General features: G+C 38.2%; 3 protein-coding genes across 9 annotated transcripts in view; 2 read left to right on the forward strand and 1 right to left on the reverse strand.

The window, feature by feature from the left end:
* The window catches only part of dscama (Down syndrome cell adhesion molecule a), a 185008-nt gene extending 173819 nt beyond the window's left edge, over positions 1-11189 (forward strand). For 6 of the 7 annotated variants that reach the window (XM_087269684.1, XM_087269687.1, XM_087269685.1 and 3 more), the window contains exons 25-33: positions 2056-2244; positions 2383-2673; positions 3013-3189; positions 3351-3381; positions 6194-6309; positions 6865-7032; positions 8706-8903; positions 9024-9326; positions 9499-11189. In XM_087269684.1, coding sequence (XP_087125810.1) covers positions 2056-2244; positions 2383-2673; positions 3013-3189; positions 3351-3381; positions 6194-6309; positions 6865-7032; positions 8706-8903; positions 9024-9326; positions 9499-9848 — 1823 coding nt within the window. In that variant the 3' untranslated portion in view covers positions 9849-11189. 7 annotated transcript variants of the gene reach the window in all.
* Positions 11190-21538: 10349 nt separating this feature from the next.
* pcp4a (Purkinje cell protein 4a) overlaps positions 21539-27768 on the reverse strand; it is a 43045-nt gene continuing 36815 nt past the window's right edge. Inside the window, exon 3 of the mRNA NM_001166122.3 lies at positions 21539-22172. Within this exon, the coding sequence (NP_001159594.1) occupies positions 22039-22172 (134 nt within the window). The 3' untranslated portion in view covers positions 21539-22038. The remainder of the gene's footprint in view (positions 22173-27768) is intronic.
* Positions 24559-27516, forward strand: LOC137496621 (uncharacterized). The gene is made up of 3 exons (XM_087271516.1): positions 24559-24918; positions 26544-26720; positions 26841-27516. Exons 1-3 carry the CDS (start codon positions 24819-24821, stop codon positions 27473-27475), a joined length of 912 nt encoding a protein of 303 aa, XP_087127642.1. The 5' UTR covers positions 24559-24818; the 3' UTR covers positions 27476-27516.

The raw sequence follows: 27768 nt of genomic DNA on the forward strand, positions 1-27768 counted from the left end.
ACAATCCAATGTAGAAGTAATAGACTGTTTTCTGTCCTGTTTTGACCCTCGTCCTCATAACACACTGTATATACATAGGTTTAGCATAAGTTCTTGTGATTTTACAGTAGTTTTGTTTATTTAAAATGTTTCAACACTTTGCTATTGAGATTATATATATTAAAGTCCATCATCAAGGACCACAGTTCCAGCTAAAAAAAAAAAAAAAAAAAAAAATATATATATATATATATATATATATATATATATATACACATATATATATATAACAGTTTTGTCTGGTTCTTGAATCTGATTGGTTGATTGGTATTCTGCCAGTAACAGCACTCACACCGCCCCTTCACCCTTGTGTATTACTCCACCCATATACAGCAACAAGGTACAAGCTGAGGACACTCTACAGTTTGCCAAATATTGCTGCTGTTGGGCAACATAATGTACTTTTGAGGCTTTTTTAGTTGAGAATGTAGTTGTTTAGATTGCAACTGTGCAGTTTATTTATAAGGATAGTGCCTATTTGAAAATATTTATCATTTCTGATGCTGTGTTCAGACCTGACCTGGAAGAAGCGTCAAGCGTGAGTGATTTACATGTTAAGTGGAAAAGCCTTCATCATCCAAACGAATCAATGCTGAATTTCAGCCTTCATAAAGCACATAAACACAGTTATTCCCTCAATAAAATCCATGTTAGCCATTGAGTCACCAGGCAGACAGAAACCCTGACCATGACGTGATTCCGCATCTATTGTGAAGCGGATTTGATGCGCAAATGAAGCGAGTAAACTCAAAATGTTCACACATCTATTTAAGCGCTAATAGCATGATTTATCCACACGTGCCACGTCTGGTGTGAACACAGCATGTGAGAGTGTGCAATTAGTTTATCATACTGAGCAAGGACGGTTGACATTTTCCATCCCTAAGATGGCAACAGAGATGCATATTAAGTCCTTAGAGGAGGAAAATACAGTGTAATTTCTAACTACAGCTGATCAAATCATTAATAAACTGGTGACTTTCTATGTCGATCTCTTTTGTATGTTGTAGTGCTGTATTTATACCAGTGCATAGTGCATTGAGTGTGAGATGGGACTTACATATATCAGGAATGTGTGTTGTGTTGGCAGAAAGAAAGAAGAAATGCCCGCATGTGTTTAGCGTTTTTCCTTATCGCTAACACAAATGCAATCTGGTAGTGATTGGACGGCTTTTTTCCGGGTTAATTATTGTGATCTCCCGATTGTAACAGAGAAATACTGTAGACTGTAACAGACAGTAATACTATAGGGTGATATCTCTGTAGACTGCTGTTCAGCATTATAAACTTAAAATGACAGCAAAATCATCTGTTTTTTCATCACTTTAGACATTACGCTAGAGAATCACTCAAATACTAGCTCTAAAGTGACGTTGGTGAATTAGTATATGCTGTTCTGACGTCAACTGCAGATGTGAATGAATGGCGGAAGAAAGTAGTTCCCAATACAAAAGGGTTTTTAGACTCTCCGTGTTTGATTTTCTTTTTTATGTACATGATTATACCGTCGAACTGTTGTATAAATGCAATAATACACTCATAGCAGTGCGATGTGGCTGTATATCAGCACTGGTGGGACACTAAGGCGCACGCCTCCCACCAGTGCTAATATACAACCACATCGCACTGCTACTCATGTGATATGGCTCATTTTTAATTAATGAATTAATTAAATTCTTAATATTTTACAGAGCGTCTGCTGCAGAGATATGCTGCACAATCCTTCACATCATGATTTGACCTTTAAATGCATCTCACTACATTAGTTAATGCGATTTGAAATGCGTTTGCGTGAAATACAGCAGTGTCTCTACATCTCCTCCATCCTCCTCTGTCACACTCGCTGCTTCTCTGTTGTTGTGGAAGAAAATAACTCTGTTGGGTTTGTGCTGATGGAGTCATTACTATAGCAACCGATGTGGATGTGCTGGATATTAAGTACACGGAACAAACGCATCCAGTTTCATTGCTTGGAAACTGAGGAGAATCATAAAAGATGTTTGTGTCTTCATGCAGGATATATTCTGCAATACTCAGAGGACAACAGTGAGAAGTGGGGAAGTATTTCCATCAGTCCCAGTGAACGTTCATACCGTCTGGAAAACCTTAACTGCGGCACTTGGTACAAGTTCACACTCACGGCCCAGAACGCTGTTGGTCCGGGTCGAATCAGTGAGATAATCGAAGCTAAGACTCATGGGAAAGGTGCGCATTTTATTTTGTTGCTATTTGTTTTGCTTTACTCTTACAAAAGAATTATAAAACTAAAATAAAAAGCTAAAACAACATAGGTAAATTAAAAATAAATAGATAAATGATATCTATCATCCTCTCCAATCACAGAGCCGCAGTTCTCCAAAGAGCAGGAGCTGTTCACGAGCATTAACGGAACGTCCGTCAAGCTCAACCTGATTGGCTGGAATGATGGCGGCTGTCCAATCACGTCATTCACCCTGGAGTACCGTCCGCTGGAAAGTCCGGTGTGGACCAAAGCTAAACGCACGTCTCTCAGCAAGAGCTACAACCTGCTGGACCTGCAGGAGGCCACGTGGTACGAACTGCAGATGAAGGTGTACAACAGCGCCGGGCTCGCCGAGAAACGAGTCAAGTTTGCTACGCTCAGCTATGATGGCAGTGAGTAAATCTCTCTTTTAATGCAGAAGGGTGTTGTTGTTGTGCCACTAAGGTTGCCAGGTTAGACTGACAGTTTCTATCTTCAAAACACATCCACTACAGAAAAAACATAACATAAGTTACATAAAAATTAATGCTGTTTAATTATAAATTGTGATTAATCGCATCCAACATAAAAGTTAATTTTTTGAACACCTTCCTGGCAGAATGAGATTCGTACACATATTTATTTATTTTTTTTTGGAGGATATTCTGTTCGTAGTGAGCTTTTAACCTGCCTTTTAAATCCATCTGTTTGTGCATGAAATGCTAAACATGGATTTATTTTGTTTGTCAAAGGCACCATTCCTCCATTGGTGAAGACTCTGGTGAAGGACCCCGTGAAGAAAACCAGCAATGAAGGGATGAAGATGATGGTGACGATCTCCTGCATCTTGGTGGGGATGGTGCTGCTCTTCGTCCTGCTGATGGTGCTGAGGAGGAGGAGGAGAGAGCAGAGGCTGAAGCGGCTCAGGGGTCAGAGACTCCAAAATACACACCACTGCACTTTCACCGTAGATTTAGAACACAGCATATGTCGCTGTTTGAGATTTGACTCACATCAGCTGTATTTTGCATGACTCTATGGTACTCCTATTTTCAGTTGATGTTAATGAAGCTTATTGTTTGTTCCGCAGATGCAAAAAGTTTGGCTGAAATGCTTATGAGGTAAACACTTTTGATTGTTTTGTTTTTATAAAGCAACCCAATATAGAAGTTCAGGCATCACTGACTTGCCTTCTTTTCATTTTAAATCCATATGACCTTTTTTGTCCTAAATATTGTTAATTAAGTTGGCATGAAACAGAAGCTAAAATTGTCATACTTTTTCTGCTATCTTGATGTACATCCACTTGAAAGGATCCATAAATATATACACTAGATATCGCATAGGGACCCTGAGCATGCGTCAATAGCGCCGCCACATTGGTACAGTGCTCCCAGGACAAATGTCACTCAACCGCACTAGTCAAGACAGTGTTATTACGTGAAGATGCGGGACTTTAGCGCTGTCTACTGGTGTAGTAACGAGCAAACAAAGAAAACAAAGCACAAAGGCAGAACATTTCATAGGTATTATTAAGTTTTTTTCTGTTTTTGTATGTTCTGAACTTTTGTGCTAATCAGGTAACGTTATTGATGATAACAGTCACTTACTGCAATCACCATACGGCAAAGCAGCTCCAACTTGCACTAAACACTCGGCTTATGCTAGTTTTGTTGAATAAAATCAGCAAACAATGCAAAAGAAATATGACAACGAGATGCTGCGCTGCCAGAAACCTGTATTATTGTCGGCTAATGTTAGTGAAAGAGTCAATCGGGGGATTCATTCACAAACGAATCGCTCCCTCCGTCAGTATGAGAAGTGAAAGCAGGAGAGGAGGTGTGTTTCAAGACATGATTAGATCAAATTTAACAGGGAGGGTGAATAGTACATTTCTGTACACACAAACACAAGCTTTTGTCAGGAATGGCAGTGCGGTCACTGATCCATCAATGTAGAAAAGTGAAGTAAAATTATAATTTTCGTAATTAGAAAAAAAAATTACATACTAACATCCAGGAAAACTCCTGATCATAGATATATGTGTATATCTCTGGCTTTGGATGGCCACAGTCCTCCACTGTACCTTGGTCCCACATTCATTTCAAAGGAGCGCTACCCTGTAGCAAGATGGCTGCGCTATTGACGCATTCCGTCCAAAAGACAACAATAGGCCAGGCGACATCTAGTGTATATATCTATGGAAAGGATCTTGAAAATTTAGGAAGGTGCATGATTTTGTTCTTTGGAAACCGATTGAATTGTTGAAAGATGGGTGTTGCTAACAAAATGAAGTACAAGTGATGATTGGACAAATTCAGAGCAGAAACTAGACACTCAAAAAAGTTTTAAAGGTTATGGTATTTCAGTGTTTTTTCGGGATTTTTTCCAGCTGTGGCGGCAGGCCTTTTTTTTTTACACAGATCTACCAACTACCTGTGGCGTTATTATTATTTCAGTGACAAATGTAGTGAGCGCAGTATTATAAGTCGGGATCACATTTATGTGATAGCATACGAGCATGTGGATCTCGGCTATACGTCGTGTTTGCTGGCCTCACACATCACGCACCTGTCAGTCAGTCAGTCAGCACGTCACCTTAAAAGGTAAACAAATGACGCACAGCACTACTACGGTTACAGAAAAGTTCGCGCTATTATAATTCACCTACCCTTTAATACATTTTGGTGCGATTATATCCCGCTATTGAAAAAATTAAACATTTTTAATGAGAAGCTGTAATGTAGCCGTGGCGGGATGAATTTTGGCGTGGCGCCCTGCCATAGAAGAAAGAATGTAGCGGAAACCATGGTATTTGATTCATGTTTATGAGGTCAAATTAATTTTTACAAAAGAATGACGTGCACAGATACAGCGCTTATAACAAGAATTGCTCTATACATGTGAAAATAAGTACACTGAATGACGAAACTCTTGTTGTAGATCCCAGTTGTAAGAGCAACAAATAATAACTTGACTTCTAGTTGATTATTTGGAAAAAGTGGCAATTTTGGGTAATTTTTCTGATGAATCATCTGCTGAACTGCATCTCAATCCTCACAAATACTGCAAAAGACCTATTGGAATCAACATGGAGCCAAGATTCTCATAGAAATCAGTCAAGTTCAGTGAAGGAAAAATCATGGTTTGGGGATACATTCAGTTTGGGGGTGTGCGAGAGATCTGCAGAGTGGATGGCAACAGCCTGAGGTATCAAGACATTTGTGCTGCCCATTACATTACAAACCACAGGAGAGGGCAAGTTCTTCAGCTGGATAGCGCTCCTTTTCATACTTCAGATTCCAGATCAAAGTTTCTGAAAGCAAAGAAGGTCAAGGTGCTCCAGGATTGGCCAGCCGGTCACCAGACATGAACATTGTTGAGCATATTTGGGGTAAGATGAAGAAGGAGGCATTAAAGATTAATCCAAAAAATCTTGATGAACTCTGGGAGTCCTGCAAGAACGCTTTCTTTGCCTTTCCAGATGACTATTAATAAATGACTTGAGTCATTGCAGAGATGTATGGACACAATATTCCTTCTTTTCCCACTGCACCATGACTTTATATTCTATACTGGACATTATTTCTGTTCAGTGACTTTTGTCTAAGCAAAGTCAGACCTTACTGTCCTAATTAAATAATTAAAAATCAAGGCATATTTTATTTTGTTAAAATAAGTGTAATTTTGAGGCCTTTGCCTTTCATATAAGCCACTCCTGACACCAAACAATCAACTCGAAGTCAAGTTATTATTTGCTGTTCCTAAAACTTGGATAGGTGACAAGACCCTTGTCAGGTAGTGTATAGTAAATTCTGATTTTAATGGTGACTTAGAAATATCTTTTTATGTTTCCTCAGTTGAAGCATGTCTTGTTCTGCCCGTGCAAAAAGAGTTGATGTAACTGACAGGCCTGTTTGTGTTTTCCTCCAGTAAGAACACCAGGCCATCAGACACCATGAACAAGCAGCAGCAGACCCTCCGCATGCACATTGATATTCCCCGAGCGCAGCTGCTCATCGAGGAGAGAGACACGATGGAGACCGTGGGTGAGTCGCGTTTAATGATCTGCATTAACATCTGAACAGACATACTACAGTTGAGGTCACAATTATTAGCCCCCTGTATATTTTTCCCCCGATTTCTGTTCAACGGAAAGAAGATTTTTGTCAACACATTTCTAAACATAATAGTTTTTACAACTCATCTCTAATGACTGATTTATTTTATCTTTGCCATGATGACAGTAAATAATATTTGAATAGATATTTTTCGAGACTAGTATTCACCTTAAAGTGACATTTAAAGGCTTAACTAGGTTAGTTAAGCAAGTTATGCTGATTAGGCAAATCATTGTATTACGATGGTTTGTTCTGTAGACAATTAAAAACAAATGTTGCTTAAGGGGGCTAATAATTTTAACCTTAAAAAGGTTTAAAAGAAATTAAAAACTTGTATTCTAGCTGAATTAAAACAAATAAGACTTTTTCCAGAAGAAAAAAATATTATAAAATATTTTTTAAAAATTCATAGGAGGGCTAATAATTTTGACTTCAGCTAAATATGAGCCTCTAAGTGACTGCCCTTTTTGCTGTCCCTGCTAGATGACAGATCCACCGTCCTGTTGACCGATAATGACTTCGGAGAAACTGCCAAGCAGAAATCAGCCACCGTCACGCACTCCGTCCACTATCAGTCTCTGTCTCAGGCCACCGGACCGCTGGTGGACGTCTCGGATGTCCGTCCAGGGACCAGTAAGAGCAGTCTGTCAAGTAAGGTTTTATCACCCTTTTTAGGGCGTTAACAAAGCAGTCTTCAAATTACTAAGTATATGAACTATGCACATAATTATAAAAATGAAATTAAGTCAACTTAACAGTTCTAAGTTACAACATGAATAATTACATGTTTTACATAAATTCAACTTGTCAATTTTAAGGCAATTGGTTTACTTTCTTTTTTTGAATAATGGCTTTTTACAGTAAGTAACTGATTATTAGTTCATTTTTTCAACTCTTAGAGTGCTTTTTGGTAATATTCAGTAGGGATCGGACAGTTCTTGAAAAAAAAAAAGATTGGTCTTGTTGTCAGGGTTTATTACTGTATTTTTTTAGGTAAGTGATTGCAAACAATTTATATGGCTGAATTTAAACAAACAAATTAAGTTGAACATTAGTAAACTTATTTTTTTGTTTAAATTTAGCCAATATCTACAGAGACCCGGATGACACGTGATGGAGGGGCAATGGGTTGAAAAAGAAAAAACAGTGATAGAAAAAAAAAAAAAATATATATATATATATATATATATATATATATATATATATATATATATATATATATATATATATATTTATATATATTTATATATTTACATTTTTACTTTCCCTCACAAAGATGTTTTGCGTTATCTCACAAAACTGTTTTGTTCACTTTATACATGTCAAAACTTCCTGTTCACTTTATACATGTCAACCCTCCCGTTTTTTGCCGGGAATTTGCTCTACACAAAAGCCCCTTTCACACATACACACCTTTCAGGAAAATTACCAAACGTACAGTTCTTTTTGAAAATACCGTTAAATTCGTTCTGGCTATTTTACAGAAAAAGAAGTTGTAACATTACCAGTAATTTGCCAGAATGCTGCGCTGTGTGAACACAAAAGGAATATTGCTGGAAAGATCGCATGCACGTCTAGAACATGCTGACGTGAGACGTCTGCTTTAGCCAATCAGAACAGTCAGACTCATTCACGTCCGTGCAGTTTATGAGAATAAAAGCCTTTGAATATTTTTCCAGACACATTTAGGTGCTAGAAATTAGTCAGATAACGTTTATATGTTCATCTTAATGCCAACCGTGTAATTAATTATCGATAAAATGCTTATGATAAGCCATTGCTTGTTTTCCTTCAAGCTTTGCGTGTGCCTATGAAACAGCCCATGAGTGCCAGTGCACACACATATCATGTACATCTCGAAATGCGAAAGTGTTTCTCTATATGTTTTCATCGAAGTTGTTTACAATACCGATCCATCCACAGAGTTTGTGATGTAGACAAATATTTACAAATATAAGCGCAGCCGTTTAGAGCTCATTTCTGGTTAATGATGTCAGAATGTATCGGTATTTTGGAATGGATGTGTGAATGCTCTTTTCCGGAAAAATTCTGTAACGTCCTCTCCTGTTTGAACGACGCTTTTTTGAATTTACCGGTAAAGTCGTTCCGGAAATTTTCCATATGTTAACCGGTATCACTGTGTGAAAGGGTAAAAGCCTGTAAAGTGGCTGTCTGCTGAAAAAGTTTGAAAACCACTGTGTGAAAATGTGTAATAAATTGAAATGCCCATGATATTAATATTGTGCATGTTCATTATTAAAATATGTGAAGTTATTGAATAGGTCTAATGTTGTTTAACTGAACGTTTTATAACCGTCCCCCAGATCCCACCTCTCGGCGTACTGCTAAAGCTGGTCCGGCGGCTCGTAACCGATATGCTAGTCAGTGGACGCTGAACCGGCCTCATCCACCCGTCTCTGTCCACACTCTCAGCACTGACTGGAGGCTCGGGACGCCCAGAGTGGCTGGATCAGTGGACAAGGAGAGCGACAGCTATAGTGTCAGTCCATCACAGGACACAGGTCAGTACAATTACAATAATAATACCTTATAGGTACTTAAGCTCCTATCAGCAATGTAATCAATAAATATTAGCAATGTTAATCATAATAAAATCATATTATTATTATGAATGTGTTCAGACCGCGCTCGCAGCAGCATGGTGTCCACCGAGAGCGCGTCTTCTACATACGAGGAGCTGGCCAGAGCCTACGAGCACGCCAAGATGGAGGAGCAGCTGCGACATGCCAAATTCACCATCACCGAGTGCTTCATCTCAGACACATCCTCTGAGCAGATGACCGCCGGTACCAACGACTACACCGACAGTCTGACTTCCAGCACGCCGTCAGAATCGGGCATCTGCAGGTTCACGGCCTCACCGCCCAAACCACAGGACGTCTGCAGGGTCATCAACATGGCCGTTCCCAAAGCCCACAGACCAGGTAACGGTTGAGCCAGGTTGAGCTTTATTATCATTACGCTACATATGTGGAACGAAAATGTTGTGTGAAAATGGCTAAATGTCACCTCACAGCAACTGCACCAAGCTAATAAAAAAACTGTAATATTAGGTGTAATTGAGATCAGAACTTAAGTGTGTTTCTCTGCCTGTAGGAGGAGAGCTCGTCCACCTTCCTCCATACCTGCGGATGGACTTCCTCCTAAACCGGGGAGTGTCAGGAACGTCTCGGGAAGCGGCGATGGGCCAGGCCTGTCTGGAGCCGCAGAAAACCCGCTCGCTGAAGCGTCCCGCCCTGCTGGAGCCCACGCCGATGGAGGTGCCGACCAGCAGGGACGTGCAGCAGTGGCAGTCAGGCACGGCCTCTACACTTCCACAGAGAGAGGCCGGGACGGACTTGGCGCAGGCGGCCAAAATCAGCACCTCCCAGGAATCACTGCTGGACTCCAGAGGACACTTAAAACAGACCAACAATCCCTACGCAAAGTCCTACACACTGGTATAACAAACAAAAAAAAAAAAAACAAGTGAACTCTTTCATGCGCGGTTGTATATATACGTTTCCACTTCTACTCCTGACAGTTTCTTTATTTTATGCTTTTTCTAAACGGTGAACACTTCTTAAAGACGACTCCACACCACATCTAGAGATTGCCAAAACGATTTTATGATTATTAATGACCAGGATTTACTAATCGACTTATTTTAGCAGTTTAGCGTGCACAAGATAACGACTGGGAATCCATTTGAGTCCGTTTTTTTACTGAGATTTTGTTTGTTTGTGTGTAATTAGTTTGAGATAAAAGCGCGATTGAGTGATTTCCATCGGCCAATTTCCGTTTCCTGGGAGTGCATGAGGACGAACCAATTTAAGACGAAGATGACAGTATGAATATCGACCACTGGAGGGTCCAGCCCAGAAATTTTTTTCACTACGAAAATAATCAAGATGAAGTGAAGATTTCGTATTCTTACGAGTATAAATATATTGAAAAAAAATCTATATATAAAATGGCTTTTATTTGTGGGTATTACAGGGACGTTTTTTTAATTATTATTATTATTATTATTATTATGAATAAAGTCCTTTAGTCACGTTTGCACATATCTTGTTTAAACCTAGCAAAGCAAGTCTTGATCGATGATTATTTGTGTTCCATTCTCCAATGGTGCAATATGAAAAATCCATGAGCCACTTTTGCTTTCTGCTGTCCTGTCTCTTGCCCATGCTTTTGCTGAGAGCCGGAGCGGATGAAAACGACAGATTCAGGTGTAAAACAGATGCGGTTGGAAGCAAAGGTTGATTTAGCATGCTGCATGGGGGGAGATCAGACCACCGACCGCGTGACTCTTTCACCCCCTATGTGTAGTGCACTAGAAAGGTGTCTTCAGGGCACGCTCTCTCTCTCTCTCTTGTCTTCATTAGATTTATTTTTGCTGCATTGCAGAGATGCTGCACTACAGGGAAAACTGAGACAATCTAAAGAGATCCCCTTAAAAAGAATAACAATTATGATGCTGATGATGATATTAATAATAAAGAACCACGAGCAGTTCTATATGATTATGGGCCGTATGGTAGCAATATGTTATTGTTGCCGCTCTGCACCAAAACTGTCTTTGCAGGGAGAGTTATGATGAAGAATTGTGAGATGATATTTCGCTATATTTGATTAGATGAATCTATTGTCCTCGTTATACTCATTTACAAATGTTTTTCTGTTGTTTTTCACCCTTTATTTTGCTCTTTTGTTCCTTTTTGACTGGGTGTTCACAGTCGTGACACTCCAGAAAAGATTTTCCATGATAATCCTGTCGACTAATAAAAGGTTGATCCCCAAACGAATCTGGCAGTTTGGTTAACACTCTTCATTTTTGCTTTGGGGTATATGAAGGGATTTGAGGGGAATGTGATGAAGTGTGAAAGTGAACTAAGCAAGATGGCATTACCTTCAGAAAGATAAACGTAAAGGCATAGTTCACCCAAAAATTTACAGTGTTGCAGTTTTTCTCATTGCTTTGGCACATTTTTTTGAAACAGTGTTAACATCCTCTAAACTGTGAGTTCACATCTGAAAGCGATTTGCTGAAATTTTATCGCATGTCTGCAAAATGTTGTCTTAACATCAAAAAACAGTCTTAACATTTTCTAAACTGTGAGTGCAAATCTCAAAACGGTTTGCTGGAACCTCAGAACATCTAGTGGTGTCGCCTCACAGCAAGAAGTTAGCTGGGTCGCTGGTTCGAGTCTCCGCTCAGTTGACGTTTCTGTGTGGAGTTTGCATGTTCTCCCTGCGTTCGCGTAGGTTTCCTCCAGATGCTCCGGTTTCCCCCACAGTCCAAAGACATGCTGTACAAGTGAATTAAGTAGGCTAAATTGTCCGTAGTGTATATGAGTATGTGTGTGTGGACGTTTCCCAGACATGGGTTGCGGCTGGAAAGGCATCTGCTGCATAAAAACTTGCTGAATAAGTTGCCGGTTCATTCTGCTGTGGCGTCGCCAGTTTAATAAAGGGACTAAGCCGACAAGAAAATGAATGAATGGAACCTCAGAACTTTATTGCATGTCTGCAAAATGTAATTACTCACCCAAAACATTTCATTCATGCTTAAAATCCTATTTATTGTCACTAATTTGGCCAATGCCACTAAAACAAAGTATGTTTGTCATTGTGTGAGCCTTGCTGCCCAAAATGATTAGTTGTTTTTTTGCCAAGACAGTCAACCATGGGAATTAAGGTTTAAAAAAACTGTTAAGAAAAGTAAATAGTACATAGACAAAAAATTACATTTATATTTATACAGTAAATTTAGTTTTGTACAAATGTATTACATGTAAAGTACATTCTTGCTTGTCCAATTAATGTATTGTCATTTTTTATGTTACCACAAATACACAAAAAAATACAAAATAGCATTCATGAAAAAAATGTTCTTGGTGGGCATCCTTTCGCTCTTGTTGGCCTTGCTAGAAATTACTTTTTCCAATTGCTCTTCCGCAAGCATGTTACTATAGTTCAGAATTGTGGAAGTTCTCCAAAAAAAAAAAAAGTTAAGTATAGTAGTGATTGTGCTGTGGACAATCTACATATCTTCCTAAACTTGATTGGCTAAGTAGATGATGCAAATTGTATTGCTATTAGAGGTCATTTACCAATTTAGCAGACATTACAGACAATGTCAATATCAGATATTTATGGTGTAAACATGCCTATATTGACATTCTAGAATGCAAGAGTGCACTCGTTTTTTTTGCGATTGTTTTAGAACTTCGGATTCAGTTGCCTTTGGGGAAAAAAACTAGGAATAATAAACACAAAAAGCGATCAAACTACTTGCTCTGACCGTGTAGTGCTTTGCATGACTATACAGTCAAAGCAGAATAATATAATAAGGAAATATCAGTTTGCAATATCAAGCAGCAAAACGAGCTGTTTTAAAAAAAATATCTAAAAATCGATGGAAGTGAATGAGACCGGAAGTCTCGAGCCAAAGAGATTCAAATAGCTGTGTCCGCTCGTACTCGAAGAATGAGGTGAATACAAATGTTTGATAATTGAATAGCCACTTTTTTGAGTGTGATGGCTTACATGATGAAAAATGATTGAGAAGTTGTGTAGAGTTCTACAGTTTAAATAAGAATCAACTCATCACTTTTGATCAACAAGCCATGTGCATTTATTTTTTGTACAGACAATTGTACTTACTTTCGTGGCTCTTTAAGTTTAATTTGCATCCTTGGATGGAAACAGCTATTAGCCTCTAACGATACATTGAGGTTTTATGAAATGATCTGTGCAGGAAAATGAACATTATATCTTTTTTGGACTCTCAAAGTTTTGTCATTTAAAACCTTTTTTTTAGAAAACCTGAGCATGAGAGAATGATTTTGGGTGAGCTCTTGCCTTAATCACAGCAAAATCAGAATCTCTGTTCATCTGGATGAATAATAGAGACGCTTCATTTTGGAAATCATAATCATACGAGAGACGGAGAGCTCAGCAGGAGCACACATTCTCCTGAGAGGAAAAGTGCACAACTGATTCTGCTCTGTTTTGGTGGCTCAGGGGGAACAACAGAAAATTAGCAATGCAAACATCAGTCAGAAATAGTTCACAATGCGACTGAATTAATCCGCAACACAAACAGCGGAAATCATCATTGCAAACAAGTCAGAAAGTGTTTGCAAAACAGTGGAGGAGTTATTACCAGGTGTGTTGTTGTATTAATCTTTGTGTCCAAATACACCTACTTCCATACTGTGAAGTAAATAAAAAACAGATTTCTGAATTCATAGTATTTTTTTAAAAAGTAGATCAAAGAACAGGGACGTTAAGGTTGTGAAGTGTGCTACAATCAGTACTGTCCAATGGGCCCACAAAGGAGGGTTTGTTCAAACCCAGGCTCATTATTGATACGTACCCCTATATACATTTCTCGAGAGCGCCAAATACGACTCAGGAACGTTTTTTGCAATTTGTTTGATGAATCCACTACAGGCCGCTGTGTATGCTTTTTTAAGATCTCAAATTTATCTCGCAAGTGCCATTCGCTTCTGCTGTTCTCGCGTAAATCCACCAGAGGCAGCTGTTGACTGAGTGACTGACTGACTGACCCACTCTTCTCCCTCCCTAAACCCAACCAATAGTATTTTCAAAAGCAATCCAAAAAAAGATACGGCCTTGCCTGATTTTTACCACTTTTTCAGATTTTACCACATTTTTACCCTGTTATTTACTTGTTTATGTTGTTTTTTGGCTTTTATTTGTGTCTTACCCGCTTTTTGGAACCGTTCTTGACCGGACACAAACTCCGTTGTCGCAATCAATTCTACTCAACGTCACAAGTCCGCTGATGTATGCAATGAGCCACTGGACAAACTGGTAACAGTGGAAAAGCCATTTGAAGGTAAGAGGTCAGCTGATAAGCACAAAAAGGAACGGCATTATACCGTCCCATAGCTTTCATTTTATAGACAAAATGCAGCCATACGTACCTCTGAATGCATAATTTGCGATCTCCAGAAATGTATATACGGCTACATTCTTAGAATGAGCCTATGTTGGTTTGTGCAGTACTGATACTGGTAGGTCATGTGATCTGCATTTCATACATATACCTTTTTTAACATTACCAAAGTTTTGAATTGAATAAAGAATACCTATTGGATAGTATGCAATTTTAGACAGCAATTGTGTTTCAAACTATTTTCGTAATACTGACACAAAGTTCTATTAAAATAATTCTTTTGCTGTTTTACATTGCTTTTAAATTATTTTTGTGCACTGTCACTAGTTTTCCTTCATTTTTAATATTTTAAACAGCTTGTCAACACCAAACAACTTTGGTTGCCTAATTCTTTCATTCATTCATTCATTTTCTTGTCGGCTTAGTCCCTTTATTAATCCCGGGTCGCCACAGCGAAATGAACCACCAACTTATTCAGCACGTTTTTATGCAGCGGATGCCCTTCCAGCCACAACCCATCTCTGGGAAACATCCACACACCCTTGTTCACTACGGACAATTTAGCCTAACCAATTCACCTGTACCGCATGTCTTTGGACTGTGGGGGAAAATGGAGCACCCGGAGAAAACCCATGCGAACGCAGGGAGAACATGCAAAGTCTACACAGTAACGCCAACTGAGCCGAGGCTTGAACCAGTGACCCAGCAACCTTCTTGCTGTGAGGAGACAGCACTACCTACTGCACCACTTCGTGGCCTTGCCTAATTTTTTTTTTTTTTTTTCGTGACAGCAGTTTTGTTCTGTGCAACATGTGCCACATGTTTTTGGCTGCTCGCGCCACTCGCTTAATGTCAGGTGACTCATGCTCTGCGAAGCCTTTAACTGCAGCCTATGATGTATTGAACAGACACGCGTCACTTCATAACTATAGCAGCGTTTTTCGACTGAACTAAATTTATTTTTAATGTCTTAATGTCACACTATTTGGAGGGCCAGAACAAATTGCCGAACCTGGCCTGCGGGCCGCCAATTGAATAGCCCTGCTCTATGCACAATAGAGTTAATTGAGAGAACTTTAGAAAGTATTTATTTAACACTGGAACTTCTAGAGCTCTATAACTACTAGAATGGCCATAGCAGTCATTCTGAGCGTTCATGTGACTTTACAGTACCAAATTGAATTTTGTCATGTAATGTTTACATTCTAAGCTTCTGTTAAGATTTAAGGATTAAGCTTTGGATGTCTGACATGATTTTTTTTAGAAAGTTATTACCCTAAAAACATATTTTTTTCAAACATAGTCTATAAATGTATGTGTCATAAGAGTGCCCCTGAATGTGTGCACCTTACTTTGTCTGGCAACAGGGACGTTTTGCTTTTGAAAGTTTGAAAGACATGTCTGAAGTACAGTTGCTGTGTGTTTTTGCTATCATAAAGTTATTTTTTGTTAACAGAATGTTGCTAGGCAACAGACGCACACATATTCAAAGGCATGGGAAGAAGTATGGCACATTAAATCCATCTGCTAAATTTAACAATGTGGACATTCATGGTAGAAACACTCAGTACTCTTTTTGTGTTTGGTGTTTTTATTTTATCAACGTTATTAAATTGCCAAATGTTAAAAATGGTCAAAATGACTGCCTCTACTTCTGGTGTTAAGTTTAGTGAACCAGAAAATTGCTGATACATTTTGAATTTATGCTTACTTTAAAATGTAAAATTCATTCATTTTCCTTCAGCTTAGTCCCTTTATTCATTAGGGATTGCCACGGCGGAATGAACCGCCAACTTATCCAGCATCTGTTTTACACAGTGGATGCCCTTCTGGCTGCAACCCAGTACTGGGAAACATCCACACACACTCATTCACACACACACACACATACACTTCGGCCAATTTAGCTTATTAATATTATATTATATTATATTATATTATATTATATTATATTATATTATATTATATTATATTGTATTGAAACTTCATGCTGACTTTGTGGTATAAAAAAGAAAATTGACAAACTATTACAGTTTTTAAAATGACAATTAATGAGTGTTGTATGCCAACTGGCCCAGCCGGGACTCGAACCAGCAACCTTCTTGCTGTGAGGTGACAGTAACTGCTGAGTCACCGTGTCGCCCCAATAATGTAAAAATAATGTTCAAATATCCAAAGATCTCTTAAGATGTATCATCTGGAGCCATGTATTTCATTTTGCCTTTAGCATGTTTTTTTGTTGTTGTTGTTTTGTTCTTGGACTTAAAATCAGTAACCACTGACTTGCACTTTATGAATTACCCAGGATTACAGCCAAAAAAATCATCTTTTATGGATGAGTCCTCTACATCTTGGATGCTTAGGGTGAGTAAATTAACACATAATTTTTTATTTTTGGTCAAATTATGTCTTTACCCTGCTGAAAAAATCCAGCTTAAACCAGCCTATGATGGTTGGCTGGTTTTAGCTGGTCAACCCACCTGGTTTTAGAGGGGTTTTGGCCATTTCCAGGCTGGTTTCCAGCCATTTCCAGCCTGGTCTTAGCTGGTCAGGCTGGGAGATGACCAGCTAAAACCAGCTTGACCAGCCTAGCCAGGCTGGGAGCTCAACCAAAACCAGCTATGTCTAGCTTAAACCAGGCTGGTCAAATTGGTTTTAGCTGGTCATTTTCCAGCCTGACCAATTAAAACCAGGCTGGAAAAGCCTGGAAATGGCTAAAACCAGGCGGGTCGACCAGCTAAAACCAGCTAATCATCCTAGGCTTGTTTAAGCTGGATTTTTCAGCAGGACAACATTATGTTTAAATGTCTTTTAACGCTAATGCTATGGTGTTCTCTTGTCAGCTTTCTGAAGTTTCCCCCTGTGCAAGTTCTCATCCGAAACGAATATTACAAATCTTTACCTGAAACAACTTGGTGCAAGATCAAAGAATGTTGTCATTTTAGTCTTTTGTTTAGTATTTTTATGTTATTATTCCCCCATATCCCCTTACCTCAGACTGTCGTTTGATGAGAGAATTCCCGCGCGGCCGTCAAAAGCGCGCGAACTCTGTGAAATTGCAGTATTGATTCAGGGGCTTTGGTGAAGAGCCGCAGACAGACGCTCTTCCTCCAGCACTCGCACAGAAATTGCTTTTATACTGCCATGTCAGCCCGGTGGGTAATGGGGGAACACGTTAGTCATTGTGACAACTATATTCTCCATCTTCGTCTGAAGTCCACGACAAATTAATCGTCGCTGGCACATATTTATAGACGCTCTCGCTCAGCTGTTATTAGCCGCTGTCATAAATAAAGCTGTGTTGTGCTGAATTGAGGTTTGCCTCAGAAACACGGCTGTCAGCAACACAACACTGATCTGAAAGAAGAGAATCTGCCCGAGTGCCTCTCATTCTGGCGAATTAATCTTCATTGCATCTGCTTCAGAACAGTTTGGCTGTGGTCTAAATGGTGTATTAACACACTGCAGAATTATTTAAAAACGTTGCTTATGAAGGCAATATAATACGTATTATAAACATGCTATAATCTCGGAAATTATTTAATATCTTAATCCAGTTTTCTAATTGAAAAATACTTGCAAATGTAAACTATATACTAAATAGCCTTGGCTTGTATAAAATACTACACTAATATTATAATAGTAGGCTAAAAGATAAATATAGGATACAAACAGTGGGCACGAAAAAGGTTGCCTTTGTAATTTGTGTTTTGTTTATATGCTTTTGAATTGCATTATGGGACCTTGATCTTTGCTATTGTAAGGATGGATTTAATGGATTGCGGATTAAGGATGGATCTGTTTATAATTAGAAATACTTGCTAAATTTGACAGTCACTTAAAATTGGAGACAGAATAATTTCAGAGCTGGCAACAAATATCTATAAATTCTAATAAATAACAGCATTATTTTCAGAAGCAAACGTTTGATGTGAAAAATGCCTTTCGTAAACACCAAATTTACTTGTTCAAATTTGGCAAAACATTTTCTACATTTACATTTAACGTTTTCGAAGCTGAAATCAAGGTTTTCAATTTAAAAAAGCTAATTAGGCAATTTTATTAATTTATTATTAATTTATGCATTGTACACAGAAATATTGTTTGAATCCGTTTCAGTATATTTTTTCCAGTTTATGTATGATAAAAGGTGATATGGTGGCTTAGTGGGTAGTCCAACACAATCTCACGGCAATTCGTAACTTTTTGATTTAGTGGCTAATTCGTACAATTTGATACGATTTGCTCATCCCCCAATGACAGTTAGGTTTAGGGGTGGGGTTAGGTGCCACGCCTCCTTTTTAAAATCGTCCAATTTTGTATGACCCAACTCGTACGAATTCTTACGAATTGGCCTCTAAGCTGACAAAACGTAAAATACTTACGTTTTCTCGTGAGATCAGGCTGGGCAGTCTGAGTCACCACCAATATCTGGATGCAGACTTGGATTTTCAAACTGAGACTGCATACACTGTAAACCCGCCTGTTGCCATTACTACAGATATTAAGTTAATATAACTTGACATTACTTAAAATATCAAGTTTTGGCATCAAGACTTAAAAAGGTGTGTTAAACTTACTCATTAGGCAGCAAAAAAAACTTTTAATTAACATTTTAAGCTCTCTGAACTGAACATTTTGATTTCTTTAAATGATTCACCATGTCTCTGTTAAAAATGATTGGTTGTGCTTGAAATTCTGCCTTGGCAATCGTGCTGATTGGTCGATATATATGACACAAGGTGGTTGTTTTTCTTGTGATGCTGAATTTTGCTGAAGCGCAGCAGAAAAGAGGCGCTACCTGAACCCATCTGAATCCGTTGACGCCTCACAGCAAGAAGGTCGCTGGTTCGAGTCCTGGCTGGGTCAGTTGGCATTTCTGTGTGGAATTTGCATGTTCTCCTAGTGTTGGCGTGGGTTTCCTCCGGGTGCTCCGGTTTCCCCAACAAGTCCAAACTAAAGACATGCGCTATAGGTAAATTGGAAAAGCTAAATTGTCTGTAGAGTATGTCCTGGTACTCTTGGGCGTTGAGCGTTGGGCTAATGACCCACCTTGTAAAAATTGTTACGAAACACCAAAATGGTGCGGCTAAATATCAGCTTCGATATAATCGGCCCTGGGAGTAAGTAAAGAATATAAAAGCTGAAAATTCAGGAAGATTAGTCTGTTACTCATTTTAAGTTATCTGTACTTCAACATTTAAGTTAATTCAATGAAGACACCACATTTGGTCAACTCAATTAGTTGAGTTGTTGATTTTCCATTACTCAAACGAACTGAGGGATTCACTTTCCTCAAATCATTTGAGTAGTCTCAACTTATTAGGGTTTACAGTGTATCTCAGACTTGCAATGTCAGACATAATGCACTCAATGGAGCTAGTGACGTCACTGTGAGGGGTAGGATTAGGGGTGGGGTTAGGATCGGGCATAAAAAAAAGCAATGCATGCAGCTCACTTTGCAACTGCATCCAGACCCCTCTCAACACCATTATACACCATTGAAATCCAGGATAAAATGTATAACTACTCCGACTATGTTTGTCTTTGTGAGAATGCTAAGGTATAGACATGGCATATCTAAACCTGTAAAACCATGCACAGAAGCTAGCTGTTTGACTGCTCACATCTTTTTCACAGAGTATTTTACAGTTTGCTAGTGTGTAATACAGATTAATAGACGTTTTATCTCAGTGTGAGCAATAGCTTTTGGATCAGTGTGAATCCCTCCGTGTTTTCCTTTCTGTACTGGTACATCAGAGCCAACTCCTCCACGCAGCTGAAACCTAATGAACCTGTCAGACCCCAGCATGTGGTTCCAAACAGAAAAACCGCCGTAATTAGACCCATGAGGGGGATTTTCTCTCTGAATCCACCTATACAGGACTCACAGAGCTCAGCGTTTGCGCCATATAATGGAGATTGGAGAGATTCAGAAGGTTAGTGACGTGTTGAGGAGATGCGCTTCTGTCTTCTCGTTTTAGAAGAGTGTTAATTCATTAAAGTAATTGACTGGATCACTTTACCAATCAATAAGCCAGGACTTGCATCCTGAATGAATTCATTACATTGACCAATAGTCACCAATCGATGATATAACCCAGTGTTTCTCAACCACGTTCCTGGAGGACCACCAGTACATTTTCCCTGTCTCCTTAACCAATCACACCTGATTCAGATCATCAGCTCATTAGCAGAGACAGCTGTAATGGATTTGACTGGTAAAGGAGACATCCAAAACATGCAGTGTTGGCGGTTCTCCAGGAACGTGGTTGAGAAACACCGATCAAACCTACAGCATTTTGAATAAAGCTACATCCTCAGAAAACAGTGTTTAAAGTCTGAATGAACCGGAAGCTGCAACCATTTTTTTTTTCATATTGTGACGCAGTTCCCAGCGAAATTAAATATTAAATGAGGAAAAAAAAAGTGGGTGTGGCTTGTTTGTCTACTGCAAGCTGATTGAATGTAGTAAAGTAGGCGTTTCAATCAGAAAGATCAGGAAAAGGGTTTTGGGAGAGTTAGTAGTATGTAGTATGGTCCTGAAAATTCTCTATTTGAAGGGCTTTATGGCCATTTCCTTTACCCCCACACCTCCAAGCACAAAAGAATTAGGATATCCCTGAAACAAAGGGTGCTGTAAGAGGAAGAGCTAAAGGGTAGCATTTGAGTTGGTCTCTGCTTCCAAATGGGATATAATTGCCCTCAAAAAAAGTGCATTTTGAAGTGAAAACAATCATGGCCGCCATACTGAAGTGTCGTTTCAAAGCAAAGTGCTCAAACTTGGCCACTTTGATGAAATAAATGAATTATTGGTGAGCAGAAGGCCTAACTTTAAAAAAAATCAAGTTGAGGGTGGTGTAGTGGTTAGCATTGTTGACTCAGCAAGAATTCTTTGGTTCAAGTCCTGGCTAGTCTTGTAGGGGTTTTTGTGTGGAGTTTGCATGTTCTCCCTGTGTTGGTGTAACTCTACTCCACCCATCCCGCTTCAAGCTGGTATCGAATGGGAGTCGGTTGCTCTAACAAGGAGGCTAAAGGCCATGGCCTCTAGCGTCTGTCGCTAGAGTACCTTTAGAGGTCAGAGGAGTGAGGTTTACCTGCACAGCACTTACTATCTGGTTACATTGGCATGGGTTTCCCAAATTTTTCCCCCATAGTCCAATTTTCTATATTTTTTAGATTTGAAAGAACGTCAGAGATAAAACAATGTTTAAATAATCAGATCAGTCACTGAGGTCTTCCCAATATTTATTCAGCTCACATAATTATTTCCAACAGATTGGTGGGAATCAGGAATATTATAATACACCGACAAAAACATTGACGTAGGCAGAAGGATAATGACAAACCACAAACATCAGTTCATCTATACAGACAAAAATAACTCAATAAAACAAAACAGAAAGATTAATAAGTCCATTCAAATCCTAATGTCAAGCATGATGTTTTCCTTGAGCCACGCTGCCAATTAATACAATAATACAATCACACTTTTAGGTGGATGTTTTTGCTTATTTAAACACCTTTGACGTTAATGAGACACACTTATTAAAAAAATAACAAAAGCAGGCTATTTCAGAAGGGAAAAAGTATTATATTGAAAAAATGTTGGTGCTGTGGGGAACCGAAATTTCATGATTTATTATTTTATTCCCCGCCCCGTGAACAGAGCCATTTTTCTGACATGCATCCCCCTGCCCTAAATGTGGGGCCGCAGATGAACACGGTTATGATTTCACCGTCTGCTTCTTCTTCTGGAACTTTCTGAACTGCGACTGGATGGCCACGGCAGCTTTCTCCGTCTCGGGGGCCCCCATGTCGATGTCGAAGTCCTCAGCCGGGACGTCCTTCTTGGATGGGTCTGTAAAAACGACACATTGTGTGTATGCTTGGTCGATAATGGACGCTGCATTTCTCTCACTGCTTGTTTCTGCTTTTTACGGTTGATCAGGTTCGACCTTTCCTGAGAGCAGCACTGCAGTGCATGACACAATAATACACACACAAAAAAAATATTTTTGCTGCTTGTTCAAACTACTTATTTAAAATGAGTTGAAACAGCTCAATACTTAAGGGTTTTTTTGGGGGGGCAACATAACTGTTTTATGTTCAATCCAATAAAAATGATTCAAGAGTTCACACTTAGCTGATGATTGATAAGTAAGAGCGAGTTTGGCATGCTTTCCCAGGAGAGAGCCCTGAGCTTGGAAGATCCTCAAGCCCGTTTCATCAAGTGACAGAGTAGTCTGAGCTCAGGTAAGTCTCTAGAGCTCCCCAGTATTTAGTAGGGTTGGGTACCGAAACTCGGTGATGTTATAGCACCGGTGCCTTTGTAACCGGTATGTACCGGATTAAATCAGCATATGAATTTCGGTGCCTAATTTCGTTACCACTGGTGCTGCGACAAGAAAGAAGCATCAAGGGGGGCATCAAAGGCACACATAACCCTTTCACACATACAGACCTTTCTAGAATCTAATCAGTTAACTACGAAAGTTGAAATAACTAGGCAAATAATTTTGTAACTTGATTTGTTGTGTATATCAAAAAATATACAGTAAATATTTCGCAAGGAAGCTAATAATACTGACCTTATTTTTTAAAAAGAAAAAACTGCTTTTATTTAAGAAATAAACAATAAGAAATACGACTTATTATGACTCCAGAATAATTATTTTTTTAGGAAACACTGTGACAATTTTCAGAAACATTATTTTAAATGAATGGGAGGGCAAAATAAATGGACTTTAACTGTAGGCCTATCTGTTAAAGTTTACAGGTGCAGCAATGTGCCTTGATGGACTTTAATGTTAGAAATGTGTTCTCCTACACCAGTACAACGTTACTTGTCAAATAAATGAACGAGGAAGATTATTTTGAGTTTAAGTTATTTAATTATCCTGTTTATAAGGAATGCAAAGTGATGTATAGATAAAAAGTGACTTTGAATCATTTTTAAAGTATTTTGTGAAATATGGTAAAATGTGACCCCCCCCCCCCAAAAAGTACAAGTGGCCCCTGAACTGAATACTGAAAAGGAGTTCAGTATTTTGATGACAGCCTTTCCACAGGTTTGTAGTAAGCTAATATAATTTCATAATGCAAATCTTAAATTTAAATGATCAAAAAATATATATTAATGTAATTTAAATATATAAAATATAAATTGATGTTTACTTTAAACTTTAATTATATTGTTCTAATAAAATTAATTTTTTAAAGATTTTTCAAATAAAAGATTTTTCTAGAGTCATTCACCATAAATTTGTGGCTCAAAAGTATCAGTTCAGGCACCGGTATTGTTTTAAAAGTATCGATTTAGCACCGGTATTGAAAAAAAAATAAAACTATACCCAACCCTAGCTCCATTACATTGGCCTTATTAACCTTATATACCTGCTAGACATGCGGATGATCCTGTCCCATACAGCTGCCATTACATGGCTCAAAGATTCTTTGTAGTGTGCAATTTAACAACTGCCTCTAGGAGTCGCCAATGGAAATATAATAAACACACACAAGGAATGAACGTACGCCAGACATGAAGTTGGCATGGACCAACGCACATTCTCACGTTCATTTCATCGTTAGTAAATCCAAATATGAGCGTGAAATCTGGAGTACTTAAAGTTTTAGTGCGTTTTTGTTGATACATGAGGCCCCAGAGCTGTCAATAAAATGCCAAAAAAAAAAAAAAAAATGATTGCAGATTCACAATAAATGGGGCTTAAATTGAAGATGATTACAGAAAAAGCTATTTGTATTAGTGTTTCAGATTTATGATTTATGATTTTTTTGTTTTGAAATCAATAAAAAAAGCATAATTTATTTCAACTTGTTTAATTACACAAGTTAATTGATAGACAAATAAAGGATTATGTGGTGCTAAAAACAAGAATAACGATAATAATAATATCTTATTTATTTAATATCAGTTATAATTATAATATTAGTCAAATAATTCAAGTAATGCCGACCCTAACTTCTGAAGGGTTGTATATTTAAAATTGGATTTGGGTTTCACAAAACCTTTATTTCAAGTCCTTTGTCATCAAATATATCAAATTTTAATTAATTATTTTTTAAAACTCACAAATAAACCAGCTTTTGTTTCTTATAAAGGAATTTATTATTTATTATGAAGAGATTCTTGATTTATGCAGCTGACATTTGTTTTTATGTCCTGTTCATGTGTCCTCAGTCATTTCTTTTTAAAAGAAAACATTTTAGAGAAATGTCCTGTTACCATAGTTGCAGTATGATGCATAGTTGCATCACATCATTTAGAATGCGTTCCGAACTGTATGCAAAGCCCCGCATCATCGAGTAAAGCTCAGTGCGTTTGTGGTTTTGTGGTTGTGTGGAAGTGGTTTTGTTGTTTGTTATTGACAGTAATTCACTGTTTAGCAATCCACGGTGCAAGACCGAGATTGTCTCTGCAAACATCACTGAGAAAGCTTCACACACCCTAGCACAGAGTTTTAACCTGGCAAAAGAACAACCAAGAATGGAGGAAAAGAGGAAAAGGAGATTTTTCAAGATACCCTCCTTCCTCAAAGCTGGCAAAAACACAGCACAGCTTGAACAAATGCCTGAAAATGGCCATGGTGAGTCATATTCACACTGTAATTTGATTATTCAGGGGTTTTCCTGATTTCAGATTATTTAAGCCCCCTTCTGTCCAGTTTTTGGGCTGTCTAGACTCTTGTTAGACCCATAATTGACAGACCTTAAAGAATTAGTTTATCAAAAAATGCATATTTGTTATTAATTACTCCCCCTCATGTACAGTAGTTCAAATCCTCTAAGACCTTTGCTAATCTTCTGGACACAAATTAAGATTTTTTAATTTATTTTATAATAGGAGATATAATTCTCAGTGCTCCATACACAGTCATGAGAAGTTCAATGTACTGTCAGAAAATTCAGTGTATTAACTAATATTAACAAGCACAAGCTTTAATAATGCATTAGTAAATGTAGAACTGTGATTAATAAATGCTTTGAGAAAGGTTTGTCTGACTTTTCAGGATTGTTTACCTCTGAAATTGTGAAATCATTTGAACAACTTAGAGTTTAATAATCCCTCTGAGGACTTTTTAAAATATCTTCAAATTCGGCATTTTAAAGCAAAGCCAAACTAGTTTTAAATTATCCAAACTGGCTGTCAGTAAGTTCTTTTAAAGGTCTTATTTCTAAATTCTATTCTATCTTATTTCTAAGATCTGTGATGGGACTTTTCCAAAATGTACCTCAATTTCCATACATGAACAAAATGTTACGTTTTTCCACAGAATTTATTTTACACCTGTTTGTCTGCTTAAATTTCCAGCCTTTCTGACCTCTGTTTTAAGTGCAAAAATGCACAGTTTTAAGTTGAGGCGCATTTTGGTATTTTGGTCTTGTGTAACATCCAACCATTTTGGAGAGGGGTTGATTCTGCAATCCAGGAGATCATAGGACTACGTTTTATTTTCTTCCCTCACTTTTTTTGTTGAGTGACATTCCTGAAGACCTTTTTGACTCAGAGCTCAAACCTCTGTTTACAACTCTTACATTTCTAGCTAAGAAATGTATACACAAAAATGGTCTACTTGTCAACTTCCAACTATTTCCATGTGGATTTCTCAGTTGTCAGTCTTTCCTCCTTCGGAAAAACAATTTATGACGTCAACCACAAACAGGACAAAATCAGGAGACTTTAGGAATCTTTCCAATGCTTTCAACATAAACTATTTATTTTTATTTTAAGAAAGTTCTGGTTTCTTCTGTTTTATTTTTATGTATTTATTTATTTTTAACTATTAATGTTTTAAATTAAAATTAGTAAATTTTTATTTTAAAAAATAATTAAATTTGTGAATGATTTGTTTGTTTGTCTGATTATCTTTGTTGATTGTGCTGTTTTTAAAAATCCTTAATGACAAAATGCTGTAAGAGTATTGTTCGTTCTTGTTTCATCTTAGTAAATGTATTACCGAGTTAAACTACTGATAGTGTAGTGAAACCATGGTGTATTTGTGATAATCGTGGTTTAACTACTACAATAACCATTTCCTTTCTCTTAATTTCTTTTTTGTTTTGTAATATTTAAATGTTTTAATTTTTTTTTTTTATCTGAAGTAAAATCATGGTAACTGTTCATAAGGGATGTTATAAAACTGTAAATGTTAATTTCCTTTCAAATGACTGTGGAAAAGTGAGTCAACTACAATCATTTCTCTTTTAACAGACGAGGAGGTGAAAGAGAGGAAGAGAAAAAAGAGCCGGCTGGCGTCATTCCTCAAATCTTGCAGGAAACACCTGACAATCTCCTGCCTCACCCCTAATAAAGAAATCGAGCTGGAGAATGAAGAGGAGGAGGAAGAGCAAATAGATCTCCCAATCTCTCCACCCAGAGGCGCTGATGGTAAATGAACATGTTTACATCAACATATCAGTCTATACTGCTATTAATAAATTGTAAACTTTAACATCTTGTTAAAATCCCTTTGTAAAATGTGCAACCACTTCATTTCTCTTTTAACAGATGACTTTCTGTGCAACTCAACGATTGAGCATCATCAAATCATAGTGACTCCCGTGATACACAGAGAGCCTTGTGTGGAAGATGAGATAAATGTCAGCCAAGGAGAAATATTAATGAAGAAAACTACTTCATCCTGTGGAGAACAAGAGGAGGAGGAGGGCAAGATTAAAGAGGAGATGAAGAAGAAGAGGAGAAGGAGAAGGAAGAAAGAGCAGGAGAAAACGGAGGAGACAATGATGGACAAGGAGGCGGAGGGCAAGATTGAGGAGGAGGATGGAAGGAAAGGGAGAATGAAAAAAGAGGAGAAGATGGAGGAGATGATGACGGAGAAGGAGGAGGAGGAGGGCAACATTAAGAAGGAGGGGAAGAAGAAGGAAAGGAAAAGGAGAAGGATTAGGAAGAAAGAGGAGAAGAAGGAGAGAAGGAGCAGGAGGAAAGAGGAGATGAAGAAGAATGAGGAGGAGGACATGGAGATGATGGACATGAAAGAGGAGATAAAGGAGGAGGAGGAGGAGAAGGAGGAGGAGGAGGAGGAGGAGAAGGTGAAGAAGAGAAATCGAAAGCAGAAAATAAGCAGCAGGATGAGCAGAAGAATGATGAGGAGGAGAAATAAAAGGAGGAGGATGAGGGGATGATGGAAGAGGGAGAAAAACAATAAAGAAATGCATTAAAAATGTGTCCCTGTCTGTTTTGTTTATCTGTTTAAAAATGAACTCTTGTGTGTCTGGTGTTGTAGAAAATAAATCATTCATTCATTCATTTTCTTTTTCGGCTTAGTCCCTTTATTAATCCGGGGTCGCCACAGCGGAATGAACCACCAAATTATCCAGCATGTTTTTACGCAGCTGATGTTCTTCCAGCTGCAACCCATCTCTGGGAAACATCCATACACACTCATATACACTCATACACAACGGACAATTTAGCC

Source organism: Danio rerio, chromosome 10, assembly GCF_052040795.2.
Source record: "Danio rerio strain M-AB ecotype USA chromosome 10, GRCz13ab, whole genome shotgun sequence".
NCBI classification, from domain to species: Eukaryota; Metazoa; Chordata; class Actinopteri; order Cypriniformes; family Danionidae; genus Danio; species Danio rerio.